The 18,161-nt window shown below is 36.9% G+C and overlaps 2 protein-coding genes across 3 annotated transcripts; one reads left to right on the forward strand and one right to left on the reverse strand.

Moving 5' to 3' along the window:
• On the forward strand, positions 1,409-10,161 carry LOC109718816. Of its 2 annotated transcripts, XM_020245235.1 has the most exons (8): positions 1,409-1,419; positions 3,675-4,182; positions 5,534-5,722; positions 6,371-6,552; positions 7,192-7,337; positions 7,524-7,791; positions 8,384-8,686; positions 9,550-10,161. In XM_020245235.1, the coding sequence occupies exons 2-8, from the start codon at positions 3,732-3,734 to the stop codon at positions 9,796-9,798; spliced, it is 1,788 nt and encodes a 595-aa protein (XP_020100824.1). In that variant the 5' UTR covers positions 1,409-1,419; positions 3,675-3,731; the 3' UTR covers positions 9,799-10,161. The 2 variants fall into 2 exon arrangements, with proteins under 2 accessions (XP_020100824.1, XP_020100823.1); XM_020245234.1 differs by lacking the exon at positions 1,409-1,419 and having other exon boundaries at positions 3,647-4,182.
• LOC109718780 lies at positions 10,683-12,767 on the reverse strand. The gene is made up of 5 exons (XM_020245181.1): positions 12,280-12,767; positions 12,055-12,147; positions 11,462-11,622; positions 11,203-11,380; positions 10,683-11,108 (listed from the first exon to the last, which is right to left on the reverse strand). Exons 1-5 carry the CDS (start codon positions 12,625-12,627, stop codon positions 10,959-10,961), a joined length of 930 nt encoding a protein of 309 aa, XP_020100770.1. The 5' UTR covers positions 12,628-12,767; the 3' UTR covers positions 10,683-10,958.

An 18,161-nucleotide genomic window follows, 5' to 3' on the forward strand; every position in this document is an offset into this window, starting at 1 on the left:
GAACTACAGGGGAGTATTTGAAGTTTTTCCTTTAAAATATAAAAGCTGTTTAAAAAAGTTAAACCAAACAAGCAAATTTGGTAGTATTATTTCTAACAAAGAATAAAAGTTGTAAGAGGAAAGTTTGAAAAATGATAGTAGTTATTGAATTGCCTATTTTTGGACTAATTTGAGAAAATAATAATAATAATAATAATGATAATAATGTGGTCAATAAATGCATATGAAAAGTCATGTTGGTGGGTTATTTGGAATACCGAAAACGAAACGATATTTAGAAAAGTTCTGTCGGACACCCTGCTAGCTGTCCAGAAACTAAATCAATTGATGAAGTTATGGGATTAATTATCTTCTCCCAGCTAATCGATTTATTCACAAGTTGGTGGGTCATATAGATTTTTTTTTATTTATTTATTTTTTTTACTTCTCTCTCCTCCTCTCGAGGCTTCAGCTATTTCTCCCCTACAGTTTAATTTATTTTTTTTCTAAATAAAATGAATAGTGTGCTACCTCTTCCTCATCTCTCTCTCTCAAGACCTCGGCTACTTCATTCCTGTAACCTAATTTATTTTCTTTTCTTTATGAATGAAATGAGCAGAGTAGTGTGCTGCTATCTCCTCCTAAAAAAAATAATAAATTCGCAAAATTATCCATTCTTAAATGCAAAGCGGACACGTGGGGCCCATCCGACAGTGACATACAACCGTTCCGACCAACCAAACCGCCCACGCCGACGACGTACTACCGTACATTGATGCCGGCCGCAGAATCTCAACCGTCCAAATCACCCGCCCGATGTCGGTTCCCGCGTGGCCCCACGTCGCCCGAAACGCTTTTCCAAAACCCGCGGGTCCAAACGTCGATGATGCCGCGAATTATCTTTCCGCGTCCTATAAAATCTCGACACGTGTACGCACAAATTATTAAATATTACCGCTGAAACTTTATCTACTTGCGTAACGCTCTCCATCTGCTTTGTAATATCTCGAGTTATGGGATAAAATTTCAAGACAGTCCCTGTACTGTAAAAAATTTAGTATTTATGTTTTGTTTAAATTTATTAACTATTAAATTTAATTTCTACGTAAATTCATAATTTTAGCTCTTCCACTGACAAAAAAATTAATATGATCATTTATTAAAAATTACTAATAATCTAGTATTCAGACGCCCCGTAGTCTATTCCTAAAGTTGGGAGTTCGAGCCACTTTGCGTGCGCTTGTGTGTGTGCGCGCGTAAAGTGGGATTTGAGACCTAGTCCCGGGCTTCGAGTGTAAAAATGTAAATAGTTTGAGGACTAATTTGTCGCAGGGGTATAATACAGGGCGTCTTCGTAAATTTCACCCTCCTTGCCATATCTATATTTAGCACCAACGCGTCGTTGTCCCCTTCCTCCGATCCTACCCACTCACTGCTCCACCATTTCCATTTCCATTTCCACCGCTCTCGTACTCCTCTTCCCCCTCCTCANAACAATTATTTCTTTTTTCAACATTTCAAAATATATTATATTAAATCTAAATTTTTAAAATACAAATTCAAATATAACATCAAATATATATATATATATATATATATATATATATATATATATATTTGATGTTATATTTGAATTTGTATTTTAAAAATTTAGATTTAATATAATATATTTTGAAATGTTGAAAAAAGAAATAATTGTTTCAGGTTCAAATTTTTGGGTTCGGATTCGGGTTTGGGTTTCGGATTTTTGGTCGGGTTCGGGTTGGGATGTGGATTTTTAAAATCCGTCGGGTTCGAGTTCGGGTTCAGGTCTCGGGTTTGGAGTCGGGTTCGTGTTCGGATTTTTTAAAATCCGACCCGAATTCGACCCGTTGACATCTCTATACTCTGTGGTTTCGTACTTTCTCACTTTAGTACCCTATGGTTTAAAGTATATCTAGTTAGTACTCTATGGTTTCATTTTTGTATCAAGTTAGTACCCTATGGTTTTATTTTTTTCTTTTTATTATCCATTTCGGGATATTTTTTTCGTTAAATCAGTGACAAAGTTAAAAAAGATACTAAAATGAATATTTGATAAACCTAAGTAGGGTATCTGAAGTTTTTTGTATATAATTTAACGAAATATTAAACCACATGGTACTAAAGTGAGAAAATGCGAAACCATAGGGTACTAACTTGATACACTTTAAACCATGGGGTACTAAAATGAGAAAGTGCGAAACTACAAGGTACTAACTAGATACACTTTAAATCATAAGGTACTAAAGTGAGAAAGTGCGGAACTACAGGGGGTATTGGAAGTTTTTTCTTTAAAATATAAAAGCTGTTTAAAAAAGTTAAACCAAACCAGCAAATTTGGTAGTATTATTTCTAACAAAGAATAAAAGTTGTAAGAGGAAAGTTTGAAAAATGATAGTAGTTATTGAATTGCCTATTTTTGGACTAATTTGAGAAAATAATAATAATAATGATAATAATGTGGTCAATAAATGCATATGAAAAGTCATGTTGGTGGGTTATTTGGAATACCGAAAACGAAACGATATTTAGAAAAGTTCTGCCGGACACCCTGCTAGCTGTCCAGAAACTGAATCAATTGATAAAGTTATGGGATTACCTTCTCCCAGCTAATCGATTTGTTCGCAAAGTTGGTGGGTCATATAGATTTTATTTATTTATTTATTTATTTTGCTTCTCTCTCCTCCTCTCGAGGCTTCAGCTATTTCACCCTTATAGTTTAATTTATTTTTTTTTATAAATAAAACGAGTAGTGTGCTACCTCCTCCTCATCTCTCTTTCAAGACCTCGGCTATTTCATTCCTATAACCTAATTTATTTTCTTTTTTTTATGAATGAAATGAGCACAGTAGTGTGCTGCTACCACCTCCTAAAAAATAAATAAATAAATGCGCAAAATTATCCATTCTTAAATGCGAAGCGGACACGTGGGGCCCATCCGACAGTGACATAAAACCGTTCCGACCAACCAAACCGCACACGCCGACGACGTACTACCGTACATTGATGCCGGCCGCAGAATCTCAACCGTCCAAATCACCCGCCCGATGTCGGTTCCCGCATGGCCCCACGTCGCCCGAAACGCTTTTCCAAAAGCCGCGGGTCCAAACGTCGATGATGCCGCGAATTATCTTTCCGCGTCCTATAAAATCTCGACACGTGTACACACAAATTATTAAATATTACCGCTGAAACCTTATCAACTTGCGTAACGCTCTCCATCTGCTTTGTAATATCTCGAGTTATGGGATAAAATTTCAAGCCAGTCCCTGTACTGAAAAAAATTTAGTATATATGTTTTGTTTAAATTTATTAACTATTAAATTTAATTTCTACGTAAATTCATAATTTTAGCTCTTCCACTGAGAAAAAAATAATATGATCATTTATTAAAAATTACTAATAATCTAGTATTCAGACGCCCCGTAGTCTATTCCTAAAGTTGGGAGTTCGAGCCACTTTGCGTGCGCTTGTGTGCGCGCGCGTAAAGTGGGATTTGAGACCTAGTCCCGGGCTTCGAATGTAAAAATGTAAATAGTTTGAGGACTAATTTGTCGCAGTCGTATAATACAGGGAGTCTTCGTAAATTTCACCCTCCTTACCATATCTATATTTAGCACCAACGCGTCGTTGTCCCCTTCCTCTGATCCTACCCACTCACCGCTCCACCATTTCCATTTCCATTTCCATTTCCACCGCTCTCGTACTCCTCTTCCCCCTCCTCACTCCCCATGGCGTGGCGGAGCAAACCCTACCTCAACCTCCTCCTCTCCACCACCACCACCACCACCACCACTCTCCTCCTCCTCCTCCTCTTCGTCCTCTCCTCGGCGGGATCTGCCCACGCTCGCCCGATCTCGCTCGATGATCCCTACATCTCCGATGGCGCCGACCCCGCCGAATCCCTCCGCCGCCCCCAAACGCCCCTCCTCCTCCGCCTCAATCGCCTCGGCGGCGGCGGGGGTGAAGAGGGGTGCGAACAAACGTACGGGTTCCTCCCCTGCACCACCACGGCGATGGGGAACCTCTTCCTCTCCGCCACGTACGGGTTCCTCATGTACAAGGCCGCCACCTACCTCTCCTCCGGGAGCGAGATGCTCCTCGAGATCCTCGGCCCCGGCATTGTTGGTGGCCTCTTCCTCCCCATCCTCGGCGCCTTGCCCGACGCCATGCTCATCCTCGGTTAGGGTTACCTCACTGCTTCGATCTCTTCTTTTTTCCTTCTCTTCATCATGATTTGGAGTCGAGCGATCTTATCAATTTCCATATTAGTTGAATGAGTTGAGCTAGAGTACTATCGATAGCAAACGGGCTCCATTGCCATCCATTTATTTTCGAGTACTATCGATAGCAAACGGGCTCCATTGCCATCCATTTATTTTCAATGATGTAGCCTCCAAATCGACGATCGGCACGGTTGAACATGATCTATATCACTTGAAGTGTTTAGAAATCAAATTTCATATATTTTCGATATTGTTCTCTTATCCATCGAGTGAACACAAAAATGAACGACTGAAAATAAATATTTTTTAAAAAATGATGATAGGAGTCTTGTAATCAAGATCAAGAGTATAGATTTGCTTTAAATAGTTTAAATAATTTTCTACTAAAAATTCAGTTGATTTGGATATCTTTACGCCGTTAAACGAGAAAACGCCCATATCGACCATTAAAATTACAAATTTTGAAACCCTTTGATCATTAGGCAAATGATGTCGACAAGATTTGAAATTTGATTTCTAAACACTTTAAATGGTATAAATCATGTTCAACGGTGCCGATCGTCGATTTGGAGGCTCTATCATCGAAAACAAATAGGTGGCAATGGAGCCCGTTTGCTATCGATAATATTCTAGCTCAACTCTTAATTGAATAATGATCCAATGCCGTTAGAGTTAGTTGATGTTCACTGTGTCTGGACCCGACCCGGACACGGATTTCAAACAGTATGTTGCGCCCGATCATAGCCCAAATTTGAACCAAATTTTGAGGAAAAATGAAGAAAAACATATAAATACAGTTGGATCCAAGTATAATATATTAAATTAAAAAATTTAAACATTGGAATGTTTCAAATAATATAAGAGGTAATCTAATAGTGTTTGAATTTTCTATATAATAAATTATAAGTGTGAGAGCTAGTCCTTTACCCAGTTTGTCGGAATAATATTCTGGGACCTAGCTTGGATCAATTTGTAAAGGGCTCGGTTCCGGACAAATTTTCTTGTTTGGATCCCCTTTTATTTTTTTGTCACACTGGATTGGTCACAATTGGTTCAGATTATATCTTGCCATGCCTATTTCTGTTCTATATTTGGTCTCTTCTCTTACTGGTGCTCTGTGACTTAATTAAATCAGTTTTTATTAATTTGATCATGTTGCTATGTTCTGGTTTCGGAAACACACTATCTATCAGGGAACAAGTTGCTTCTCTCTCCAAGTTGATTCCTTGCTGCTGTACTGTTCATTTTATTGTTGATACCAACATATATTATTTATTTTTTTATTATTTTTTTCCCCTCTCTCTTAGTTTCTGGTCTCTCTGGGAGTAAAGAAACTGCTCAAAGTCAGGTGTTAATTGGAATGGGATTGCTTGCTGGGTCAACAGTCATGCTTCTAACAATACTCTGGGGATCTTGCGTCGTCGTTGGCAAGTGTGATCTTTCGGAGAATTTGACTTCGGTTGATTCCCAAGATACAAAAGGTTTCAGTCTGTTCGGTATGTTCTAATCCATCTCATATTGCTTCCCTTTCAGAAAAAGAAAAAACAATAATTATGCAGTTTTAGCATTTCTCTTTCGATATGCTTTATTGTTACTTAGAGTACAATGATAAGGGATTAAGGGAAACAGTAGTGAACCTTTGGTACAGCATAATAATTCAAAGTATTGCGAGTTTCCAAATGCAGAGCAGTAGTATAGCTACTAAAACTGTAAAACTAGGACAAAGCTATTTCAGAAGTGAAAAATAGTAAGGCCATCTGGTTAAAAAGTACTTTCCCTGTAAAATCATTTAAATTATGTCTGAGAATCAGCTAATGAGAAGTAGATGTTTATCAGACTCTTCTCAACTTTCTTGGATGGGGTAGTATGCGGAGGGGACAAAGAAATTTATACCTAAGTGTGAATTTTAAAACCTTGTTGTCATACCTTCCGTAAAACCTTCACCATTTTTTAATTTATCTGAAATAAATTTGGAGCTTAAGCTCATAGTATATACTATTTCCAATGTAATTTCTGCCATTTCCGTGTATATTATTCGGCAATTGACATGCTGGTAATTGTCAGTCAATTCGTTACTACAGGTTTTTGTATTATTTACTACTTTATGACACCTTCTTAAATGCTTTCTGTTTTATTTTTGGCAGGTTCTGGTGTTTCAACTGACATGCAAACTAGTTATGCTGCAAGAATCATGTCTATATCCATTCTTCCATTTATAATAGTTCAACTACCGAAGATTTTTCATTTCCATTCTGGGCAGCGTTTAGTGGTCTTGCTTGCTCTTATTGTTTCTGTTTTGCTCGTTCTTTCCTATTGCCTGTATCAGGTACACTATTAGCACCGTGTGTCATACATCCCTAGAACTTACTATTTCTTTATGAAGTTTACAACAGTCAATGTGTTAGCCTGTGCGTTTATCATTTAGTCACCAACAATCAATGTGTTAGCCTTTACATTTATCTTTTAGTCACCGATGCATCATAATATGGCAGGGGAGATGCTACTTCTAGTCACATATATTGAGGGGCTTTCACAAGTGGTTACTAGAGTTTTCTGAAGCATATGATTCGTATCTTTCTTCAGTCTTTATGTATCACCAAGTAATTGTTGAAGAAAGTTGATCAATATCTCTAACTGTATGAGTTACGGGGAAGTTTTACTTGTCGAAATGCTTAATCTCATAATGTCCAAGATATCATAATATATAATATGATATCCAACAAAGATAAGGGCCATGAATTGAAATCATCTAATCTCAGATTCTCCTGTGTTGACATTGCTTAAGTTGCAGCTATTATTTCCTTCTCTTGCTCACCATAAATGCCAACCATGTTTTTGCTGTGCTGCTATTATTATTGTGCCATTTTTTCTTTGTTTATTAAATTGGATAGTTTTATTGTATGCGCAAGTTACTTTGATGCGAAGCATCGTCATTTTACTAATGTAACAATACGTCTATATTCAGGTCTTTCAACCATGGATTCAGAGGAGAAAATTAGCGTATGCAAAACATAAGCATGTAATCTCTGGAATCCTAAGGCATGCTCAGATGGAATCACTTGGACGGTTACTTTACGATGATGGGACCCCTAATGTCTCTGTAATTAAAAAGTAAGTCAATTAAGCTCTCTTTTTTTTTCGGAGAAATTCTTTTGTAACAAAATGCTCTTTCAAAAGCCATGAAAATTCGGATCCTGCAGGATCATATATGTGTATGTGTCCAGGTTGTAATGGACCCTTTAATTTTATCCCCTACTATAAAACTGCTTTTATAAATCATCCTATTTTCTACTGCAGACTATACCATAAACTGGACTTGGATTCAGATGGTGTAATCTCGCGTGCTGAGCTAGCAGCACTTATTGTGGGAATCCAGTTTGAGGAGATTGACTTAGATAGGGATGATGCCGTGGACAAAATAATGGATGATTTTGACACATCGGGCAATGCTATCATTGAAGAAGAGGAGTTTATTCAGGGAATCACAAAGTGGCTTAAAGAGGCGAGACGGACAGTTCCAGCTTCCGGTGCTTATTCGAAAAAGTTCTTGCATGACTTCCATACGGTAATATACTCTATGATATATTGATATATGATCTAAAAGGTGCTTTATGATATATTATCTTGCATATAAACCCCCCAAAATACACGAATGCATACTACTCTAAAGTGTTATGCCCTTCAGAATATACAATTACAGGATATATGCCTTTCAAAAACTATCATATTTGGATGTATGCCCCTTGCAGTTTTAATAGATATGTAATCAACTCAAGCCCCAGCCAAGCTTACTCATGACTTTGAAACAAGGAAAATGTTCCTAAAAAGTTTTCATATATTTTTTGCATCAACACTCTTGAAAAACCAGTTATTGATCAATGGGCGCCAAAAAGGGTACTGACGCAAACTGACGTATGGTTATATTAGTCAATTTGCAACTTTCAGATATATTTATCATGTCCTTTAAAAAGGAGGATGATTGAAAGAGTGTATGAAATAAGTTCTATTTCTAAGCTTTGTAGGTTCAAATTTCAACTTTAGAGGATTATATATGAGCAACTACATGTATTCAGTGCCCCCACAGGAAAAAAAAAAACTATTATGTACCAACTCAAACTTCCAAGTAACAGTCCTTTGGGACCCTTCAATTTTGACAGCAAACAAAAGATGAACACAAAAAATTAATCGAAATGAGCGATGAGGCTGCAGAAAGTGTTGAAAACCCCACCTGGACCTGTGTTCAAGCAGTCTTGCTTTTGCTTCTGGGAACTGTTATGGCTGCCATGTTTGCTGATCCACTTGTTGATGCTGTCCACAATTTCTCGAATGCTACAAAGATACCTTCTTTCTTCATTTCTTTCATCGCAATGCCCTTGGCTACTAATTCAAGTGAGGCTGTCTCGGCTATTATTTTTGCCAGCCGAAAGAAGCAACGGACTTCTTCGCTCACGTTTTCTGAGGTTTGTTTTATGCTCTCTCTTCTAGTATGCTTCAATACTAGCTATATAAATAATATAACGAGTCAGTGATTTGTTGCCAGGCCTTTAGCACTTGAATATAGTTATACTCTTGCACATATTCACTAGCAATTAGTTGCATGCTGAATTTTAACTACAATATTTAATATAAGCTTGTGGTGATAACATCACATTATTTTTTCTTTTTCTTTTTCTTTTTTTTTTTGATGAAACAGGGATAATACCCTATATGAAAGAACCTAACTTTTCTAATCTAATTGTCCAAATTTAATCTCTAATTCAAAGCATTCGCTATTAGCCATTACTCATGCTTTTTCCGTTATTGTCCTACTTAATCTCATACAAGTAAAATAAAAAAAAAAACAATTAAGCTGCAAATTCCACAGCATTGGGGCATCTTTGTTCTCCCTGAGAGACATGTAGATCACAATTCTACCTATTAACAGGGAAACCCCATCTCCTTTGCAGGTTTTCTTGCAAAACTCCTTCCCAATTCAGTATAATTCATTTTGTGATAGTATATGTTCTAAAATTTCTCTTAGACTGTGTAGGTCATAAATTATGAACAAATCATAATTCTCTTGTTCTTACTAATATTTACTGCCACTCGATGCTGCAGTATGCTTAGTGATGCTTCCAATTATGAGAACTCTCAAATCATAGTGCATTTTCCTATGACAATGGACTACGTATCATTGAATAGCGAATTAAACAACCAAAATCTCTTCATGAAACTCAATGGATAAATAAAGGAACTACATTCTTTTTTGTTTACTCATATTGAAGTCCAAGAGTTAGCTACTGCTTTGGTAAACTTTCTAATGCATGATTCAACATTGGCGCAGATTTATGGTGGGGTGACCATGAACAACACACTGTGCTTGGCCGTCTTTTTGGCCCTCGTCTATCTACGACACTTAACGTGGGATTTCTCCTCCGAGGTGCTGATCATCCTCATCGTATGCCTCGTGATGGGCCTCTTCACCAGCTTCCGCACGACTTTCCCACTCTGGACATGCTTCATCGCCTTCCTCCTCTACCCGCTCTCTCTAGTAATCGTCTACGTCCTCGACTTCATCTTTGGCTGGTCGTAGGTTCTTGATAGAGAGAGATTCTCGACGCTTAAAGAGGATGTCAGCATGGTTTTTGTACAATTTTGTTTCTTTTTTATTTCTCGTATTTCCTGTTACCTATGTGACGATTTTGATTATTGATCCCCGAATGGAGCTTTTGCTGTGTCTAGAAGCTGTAATTGGCTTGTGCGCGTGTGTGTTCTTTATATCTGGAAATTAGTCAATCATGGCTTGTAGCTTTTTGCGTGCTTTAATGGTTTTGAATTCTGTATGCCTCTGCTTATAGCGACTTGTAAATGGCCTGAAGAAAACTATTTGTCCTGTGCACAGTTCTTTGCTTGTTGATCATTGAAGGTTTAATAAAGAATTGTACTTTTGCTTTTCTATGTAATTTTACCAAATTAACATTTTCTATCTATTGATCAATCGCCTTGCTCCAACTTACTTACAATTCTTTTACACTGTAGAAGAAGACGGCTGGCAAATGGCAAACAAAATGTCTGCACTTTCGCCATAGTGGTAAGCTGAAATAAACTTCTTGACGGTAAAAACACACTCTGGTTTGAGTTTTCTACTTTTGTCAGGGACTTTGGATTATTGTAGTTACAACTTGACTATAAATCAAGTTTAGAGAGAGTAACTATTTTAATGTCAAGGGGATCTCATGCCTCGCCATGGGCTATATTTAGGACTTTACATTACAGATAACACTTTACATTACAGATAACTTCAGAGTTTTCAAGAAACTGAACCCTTGGCTGGTGTTGTCATAATCAATGGCAAAACTTTCTTATTAATTTTATTTACATATATATTTTTAACTCGCTGTCCTTGAATTATGGCGGAATTGTAATTACGTCAATCCAATCCGCCGTTGAGGGGCAAATTCAATCATTGCCAAAATATTCAATAAAGCAGTAATCAATTATCAACTAAATACCCCACACAGGAAACCATACTGCATCTTCTTCTACAAATTCATTCACTAATGATCTCCGCACTCTGAACTGACAAACAAAGCAAAAGCCAAAAAGCAAAAAAACTAACAGCAAATATCTCTGAATTATCTCTACATCACCATACATCATGTAGACAAATATATTGAACTCTGGTACTATTTTGATGATCTACAGAGTCATTCTGACGCACGAATCACCGCTACAACAGATTCCACCGCACACTCAACTTTTCCAAAGCTTCAAGTTGAGATCAACATCATCAGATACATCGCCTTTTCTGTCATCTAAAGCCCTCTCAGAGATAGTTGAATCAACGGGCAAGAAGCTGTAGAAAGGTTGCAAGGAACTACCAATACCATCAGTGCTCGAACCCTACGACAAAGTATACACTATCGGTTACAAAAACTTTCAAATCATAGTAAGTTTTGCGAATTTGTTATCGACCTTTTGAGCATTGCTACTTTACCAGTAACGGAACAGAGCTACATTTGGTACAATCTTGACGAACGGACGATGACGGTGTAGCCAAGGTAAGAAAACCACCATCGGTGGAAGTGGCGCCATTTTCTTTACCGCCCTTGTTAGGAATAACATTAGTGGTTCGCCAGTCTCGAGGCTTCATGTTACTGCTTGAATTGTCCGATCTACAACGGCACGAATATGTAGAATTTGAGAGATGGCGTCGAAAAGGTTGTATGAGGAACTAAGTGAAGTAAAGTGCATACCTGAAAAGAGTTGTTCTGTAATCAAATCGAGTCGAGTCGATTCCGTACGACTGAGACTCGGTTGACGCGAGATGCGAACTACACGGCTGAGGAATTTTGCAGGGGAAGGAGCCAGAATTGCTGTTGATTACAAAGGGCCACGGCCTCTTCATGCCAACCATCTATTACACTCCTAACCAAATGCATAATTAGCAATCACCAAAACGAACAAAATTTGGAGTTTTTTTTTTAAAAAAAATTATTTTTAACATGCATAGACACATCTACCTGCATTGCATTGTATACCATAGATATGCTTGAAGTTTTTCAAATTTCCAACAAAATTTGCGGCTTCTTATAGTCACCTCGACTTTTGATTCATCCGATCTAAGTTATTTCTAAATTTAACAACACTTTTTACTGTTACTTAGATGATGGAGACATTAATTTATGCGCACAAAAAAAAGAGAAAAAAAAAGTTGAGCGGTATGATTTCAAAATGGCCTATGTTCTCTTTCTTATATTAGCTCCAGTATAATAAATATTTATTTGCTTATACTACAACAAATCATAAAATTCACAAGTGGTAGTAATAAATGAATTCTCTCACATACCCGCTCATCCTCTAGGGGAGGAGTGATGCTGTAGCTGCTGCAGTAATTTTGGTTTGAAGGAAGCTCTATTTCAGGCAACAATGCCTTGTTCACCTGCACAGCAACAAATAAAATCAATAAATAAATAAATAAACACCTCTTAAATCACATCAATTTAATAAATAAATAAATAAATAAATGGCACAACAATTTATGCAACATGACCAATTGCGCGCGGACACACACCAGAGGAACCGGATAACTGGCCCAGGTAGGATTTCGCGGAGGTTCGAACACCTGACCCCGATAATCGAAACATCTCGTCGGCAACGGGCCCTCGAAAAGATCGATGGCGGCCGACGACGGGGTCGGGGCCGGATCAACAGCAGCGGCAGGTTTCAGAAATGAATCCTTGAACAGCGGCGGGACCGGGATTTGTGAGGTGCTTGTGCTCCTCCTCTGCTCCTCTAAGAGCTTCTCCAACTGCGCAACGCCGAGCCCACGCTGCGGGATCTTCTTCTTGGTTTTGCTCTTCTTCGACGCGCCGCCAACAACATTGTAATATTTTGGTTGTTGCTCATCATGCAGTACCATTTTTTTTTTTTATTTGAAAAAAAGAAAAATTAAAACTATATATATATATATATATAAATAAATATATAATATTCTGAAGCTCGCTACTAGCTAGATTCAAGGAAGAAACATTAAAACAAAATCAAGTTCGAAAATTATTGGAAGAGAATGTGAAATGTGAAAAGGGTGTTGGGTTTGAGGAGAGCACAAAAACAGAGTGGGGACAATGAGAAGAGAGAGGATAGTGGAAGTGGTGTTAAAAATTAAATAAAAAAAAATAGTCTAAAAAATGGGGGAAAAAAATTAAGGAAATGGCTATGGTGTCGCCTAGGAATGCTTTGGTCCGAGGATGGTGGAATTAGTTGGGTTTCTTTCTTTTCTTTTTTTTTTTTTACAAAGAAAAATAAATAAAAAAATATAAAAAAAGAGATCTAAGGTCGAATCTTCGATTTTATAGGCCAAATCCTCGCTCCACTCTCTCCCGATTCTTAAGCCCACATTCTCTCTCTCTCTCTCTCTCTCTCTCTCTTCTTTCTCTCTCTATCTTATTTTCTCTCTCTCTAGTTTCTCTCTCTTACTGGTAATAATAATAATAATATTTTTTTTTTTTTACTCTTCCACGGATCCAGCGATCGCCTCTCGAGCATTTCACGCACCATCTGTTTCCACCTCCTATATATCTTCGTTTTAGTTCGTGTTTTGTGAACATTTATTTGCTAGACCCGGTCTAGTAGACTGCGTTTGTAAAAATGAGTAGCTAGGTTAAAAATGTACAGAACTTATCTGAATTCATGAATCATTTTGAATTAACTATTCAATTTTTTAAAATTTTAATTTTTTACTATCAAATTTTTAATTTGTTTGATTTGAGCCTGTCAATATCACTTCGACTTTAAATTTTAAGCTAACTATTTGTTTTAGTGAATTTATAGTTATAAGAATTCGGTGAAGTATATTTACTAAATTTATAGAGATAAATAACGAATTCAAGAACTTCAAAATCAAAGTATTGTTTATTGACTGAAATAAAATAAATTAAAAGATTGAATAGTAAAATCATAATTTTGAAAAGTTGAAAACTAACTTAAAAAAATTTGTAGTTCAGATAAGTTATGTACGTTGTTACCAAAAGAGTATTATTATATATGCCAATGGATCAACTGCATATAACGACAGCATTCTGAGTCATTGATGAGCGAGGAAATTCCTTGTATGGATGGAGAGTATCTTCCCTACAAGGGGAGAAAATTTTTGTTGGTTAAGTGAGATCAAGAACAGTTCATGTAATTTTAAAGCTATATTATGAAATACCACTGTTAATTTTAGCTCGTGTCTTAATTACTCCATGGAAAAAAATTACATCTTAATTAGATATATGTCGCTAATTATAATCATAGCAATCATAGTGAGCTGTTAATAATTACATCTTTTAATTAGCCCAAAACAAATTGTCTTTTTATTAGTTTATCTTTACTAAGGGGCCGTTTGGTTGGATGTAGTTGATCATTTAAATTTATTAATTATTTAAATATGTTAATAAAATACAAATCACTTCCATTGGAGTGGTGAGATAGACTTCTCCACTGTTTTAAGTATTTATGTTGATAGTCGAAGTATAATGGTTTGTCTTCTTTACATTGACGTCGTCAACGTTGACGCATTTTGGTTTGTCTGATCCACATCAATATTGACGTCGTAAACGTTGACGTACATAAAGGTTGATGTGACAAAGACNTAAAATAAATTTAAAAAAATTAATTTTTTGCACAAAGCTTGTATTGTCTAAAAAATTTTATTAGTATGACTTTATTTATAAGTATTTTTATTTACCTATATACATATATTATTTATTTATTTAGCTATTTATTTATTTATTTATTATTATTAATTTGTAGGTGATCCTATCCCTCACCAACTGCTGCAGTTGGAACTACGCCCAATTTGGATGTAGTTCCAACTGCAGCATTTGGGCCTTCTTGTGTAGTTGGAACTGCAGCAGTTGAACTCAACTACACTAAACCAAACAAAAGAATTGTTGTTGCACGCATTTGCAACTGCACTTGCAGTGCGTACAACCAAACAGCCCCTAAAATGTGACATGTTAGCACTATAGTAAGACTTGTGAAAAGTAAAATCGAAATTAGGATCGAACTATAAAACTAAATTATTACAAATGAGACTTTGATGATAAAATTCTAATTCATAGTTAATCTATGACTATACTATAGTTTGATCATCCAGATGAAAGACGCACTAAAAAAAAATAAAAAAAAAAATTCTGGAGCACATGGCTAATTTTGATGTACTTCAAAGGTCCCTTTTCAAGTGGTCCTATGTTACAATAGACCAAAAATTTGTAACTAAGTCATGCCAAAGGCCAATGGAGAGTGATGAGGGGAAATATGAGTGTGACCATTCCTACTCTAACCATGGCATGAGTGACTCAATTTCTCCATAAGAATATTGATATCTACATCAACAAGATATAGTTGTTAGATGTAGTGACATAAGGATTGAGATCGATCAAAGGATGACCACTTCTTCCTCCTAACTTCTCTTGTTTGTTTGCTAATGAAATTAGAGAGAGGAGAGAGAGAGAGGGGAGAGATATCTTTAGGATCTATATAGATTGCTTTTGCTCTAAGCATTTAGCTTTAGCGGATGTTTTAGCGACTTATAGATAGTTTTTAGCTTACTATTTTGGGTAATTGATGGGACAGGACGAACCAATTCAAAAGAATCACGATCGATATATAGTGTCGTTAAGACTCGAAATTTGGCAAAGAGATCCTAATTATCTTCTAAAGCATCACATGTTTGTAGCGTAAATCAGTTTACAAGGAAGCGAAGAATCTTGTTAAGAAGAAAAGTGCAATTATCTAATACTAATACTCTTGGTAAGTTACAAGGAAATTTAAGTTCTTATATTATGAAATTCTAGCCATTTTTATTTTGAGAACAATATACAATATTGTCACCACATAATTAACTTAAATGTAATTTCCAACAACACTACACTACTGAAATTTCAACTACATTGAAAATTAGGGCTTTCCTTGTGTAGTTCTCTCAGACTATATATTCCTCCATGCAAATTCTCCAACTCTAATGTACTTGTTATAGAAGATCACAAGAATCTCAAATCAACCCAAAAAGGAAAGCCTAAAGACCACTTTCTCCAATGGGGGAGGGCCAAGCTTCACTTGCATTGGAGGCCAACTTTTTTTTTTTTTTTTTGCCCTAGGTATCTTTTGATACCCCCCTAGCATTATCTCCTACTCATATAGCTGTGGTAGGAGCATTTAAAGAAGCCCAGTGAATTATTCATTGTTGTGCTAAGTTGGAGAAAGGTGAAGTGGCAATGTCACCATTGGTGAGTCTTGGGTCAGAGCCATTTATGGACCTGACCATTCTGAATAGGCATTCCAAGAATAGGTGGAGTCATGTGAACAAGGGGGCATAAGAGGGCATGACTTGCATGGGGCATAGTCACACTTAGGGTTAGGTTATTCACATGCAACTCATTGTGGGGCATGTGATAGGGACTAGGACCAACCATCCAGGGAAAAAGAAGCTGTGCCCATTTCCAATTTGGATCCCTCTCTCTCTCTATATATAGAAGCTCTACCCATTTCCAATTTGTATCTCCTTTTCTCTCTCTCCCTCTCTCTCTCTCTTATATACTTAGAATTATTGAATGCACCTAGGTGCATACACTAGCTAGGGTATCGAAAACACAGATGTCTTAAAATCAGAATCTAAATAGCTAGATATTATCTACGTACATCACTTAAAGAGTCTACATATGAAAAATTATAATATTGGAAAACTTTTTTTTTTTAATATATATAACGAGCTAGCTATAGATGTTTCAACACTGTTAATTTTCACAGCTATTTGATGGTAGTTTTTCATTTGTATTGTTGATCATATATATATATATATATATCTATGGAGTTTCGGAGAGCCTGGCGTGTACACACAAGGTGCGTGCAATAATTTCTTCTTACATATACTATGTTAAAAGTGAAGATATATCAATGAGATTAAATTGAGATGGTCCATGTAAGATATATATATATATATATATATATATATATTTGGGTTGAAAGAAAAGAAGAATTGGAAATATCGATTGTTTTTAATTCATTGAACCAATTGGGCCATCTAGCTACTAGGCGAAAAAAGGACCAAAGACCCATTTTATCCATTAATTCAGTCCTAACATGGTAATGCAAAAAGACGGGGTTGTCATCCTCAAACAGTTAATTTTGATACTTGTGATCAATAGATGGACTAGAATTGCTAGAGACTTAAATGGGCATTAGTGAACTTGGTTATTAATTTGTGGAGGAGGAGCCCAAAATTGGCAACACTTTTATTGCTTCTCACATAGGTAATGTTGAGGTTGAAAAGAGTTCACATGCATATATATACATGCCTAGCAGCAAGGCTTTGGTTGGAGGTGAAGAGGAGTACACCAAACCAATGGATGTGGACTTTGATTAAGTCTTATTCTTAGGATATATAACTTAAGTATTATTGGAACCAGATAGATCGCCCGTCAGGTCGTTACATCTTATGTCTTCTCTAGATAAAAAAATTAAGAATTTTATGGTGAATTTCATATTTTTCTTGTTCTAATGAAAACACCAAAAAAATATCTTTTTTTTTCGTAAAATCAAGAAGACCAAATTAGAAAAGCATAGAAATCTCTGACCAAAATTTTTTATACTCTTGCTTCGAAGAGTCCAAGCCACTCAGGCAATTTGGTCGAGAACTGCCGCTCCGCTGCCGACTTTAATGCACCGCACGCATGCCTGCTACATCTCTTCCACCGTGTGGCCACCTGGCATGGTATATTAATTAGCCATGGTATGCTAATTAATTTTGCCCTCACGCGGACACATCCAGCTGAAAAAGAACCACTCGCAGGGTTCGCGATTTGTGGGAGGGAACAGGCCGGTGAGTTGCACTGGATCGTTGCCGTAGACATCGGCCTCCCTAATGCAGTTTGTGGAAGCACCATCCAGCGCCTCCCCGGGCAACCTCTTTCTCAGCACGTTTTCCACCAGAAACTCCTCTTTTGGCGTGAAATAGAGGAGTTTCTGGTGGGCAACGTGTTGAGGAAGAGGTTGCCGATGGTGCTTCCGCAAACTGCATTAGGGAGGCCAACGTCTTGGGCGACGATACGGTGCGACTCACCAGCCTGTTCCTTCCCACAAATCGCGAACCCTGCGAGTGGTTCTTTTTCAGCTGGATGTGTCCGCGTGTGAGGCCAAAATTAATTAGTATATACCACGGCTATTAATATACCGCGCCGGGTGGCCGCACAGCGGAAAGAAGGTAGCAGGCATGAAAATTTTTTCGGTATTTTCTTGAAGTATTCATTGAAATAAGAGAAATGTGGGATTCATCATAACACTTTATCAGGAGAATATATAAAATGTAAACTTGTATTTTATTTTTTCATATAGTAGAATATCTCTCTCTCCCTCTTTCTGTGGACATAGGCAATTGTCGAATCGTATAAATTTTGATTTTTTTTCTTTCTG

This window comes from Ananas comosus, linkage group 12 (assembly GCF_001540865.1).
Source record: "Ananas comosus cultivar F153 linkage group 12, ASM154086v1, whole genome shotgun sequence".
NCBI lineage: Eukaryota > Viridiplantae > Streptophyta > Magnoliopsida > Poales > Bromeliaceae > Ananas > Ananas comosus.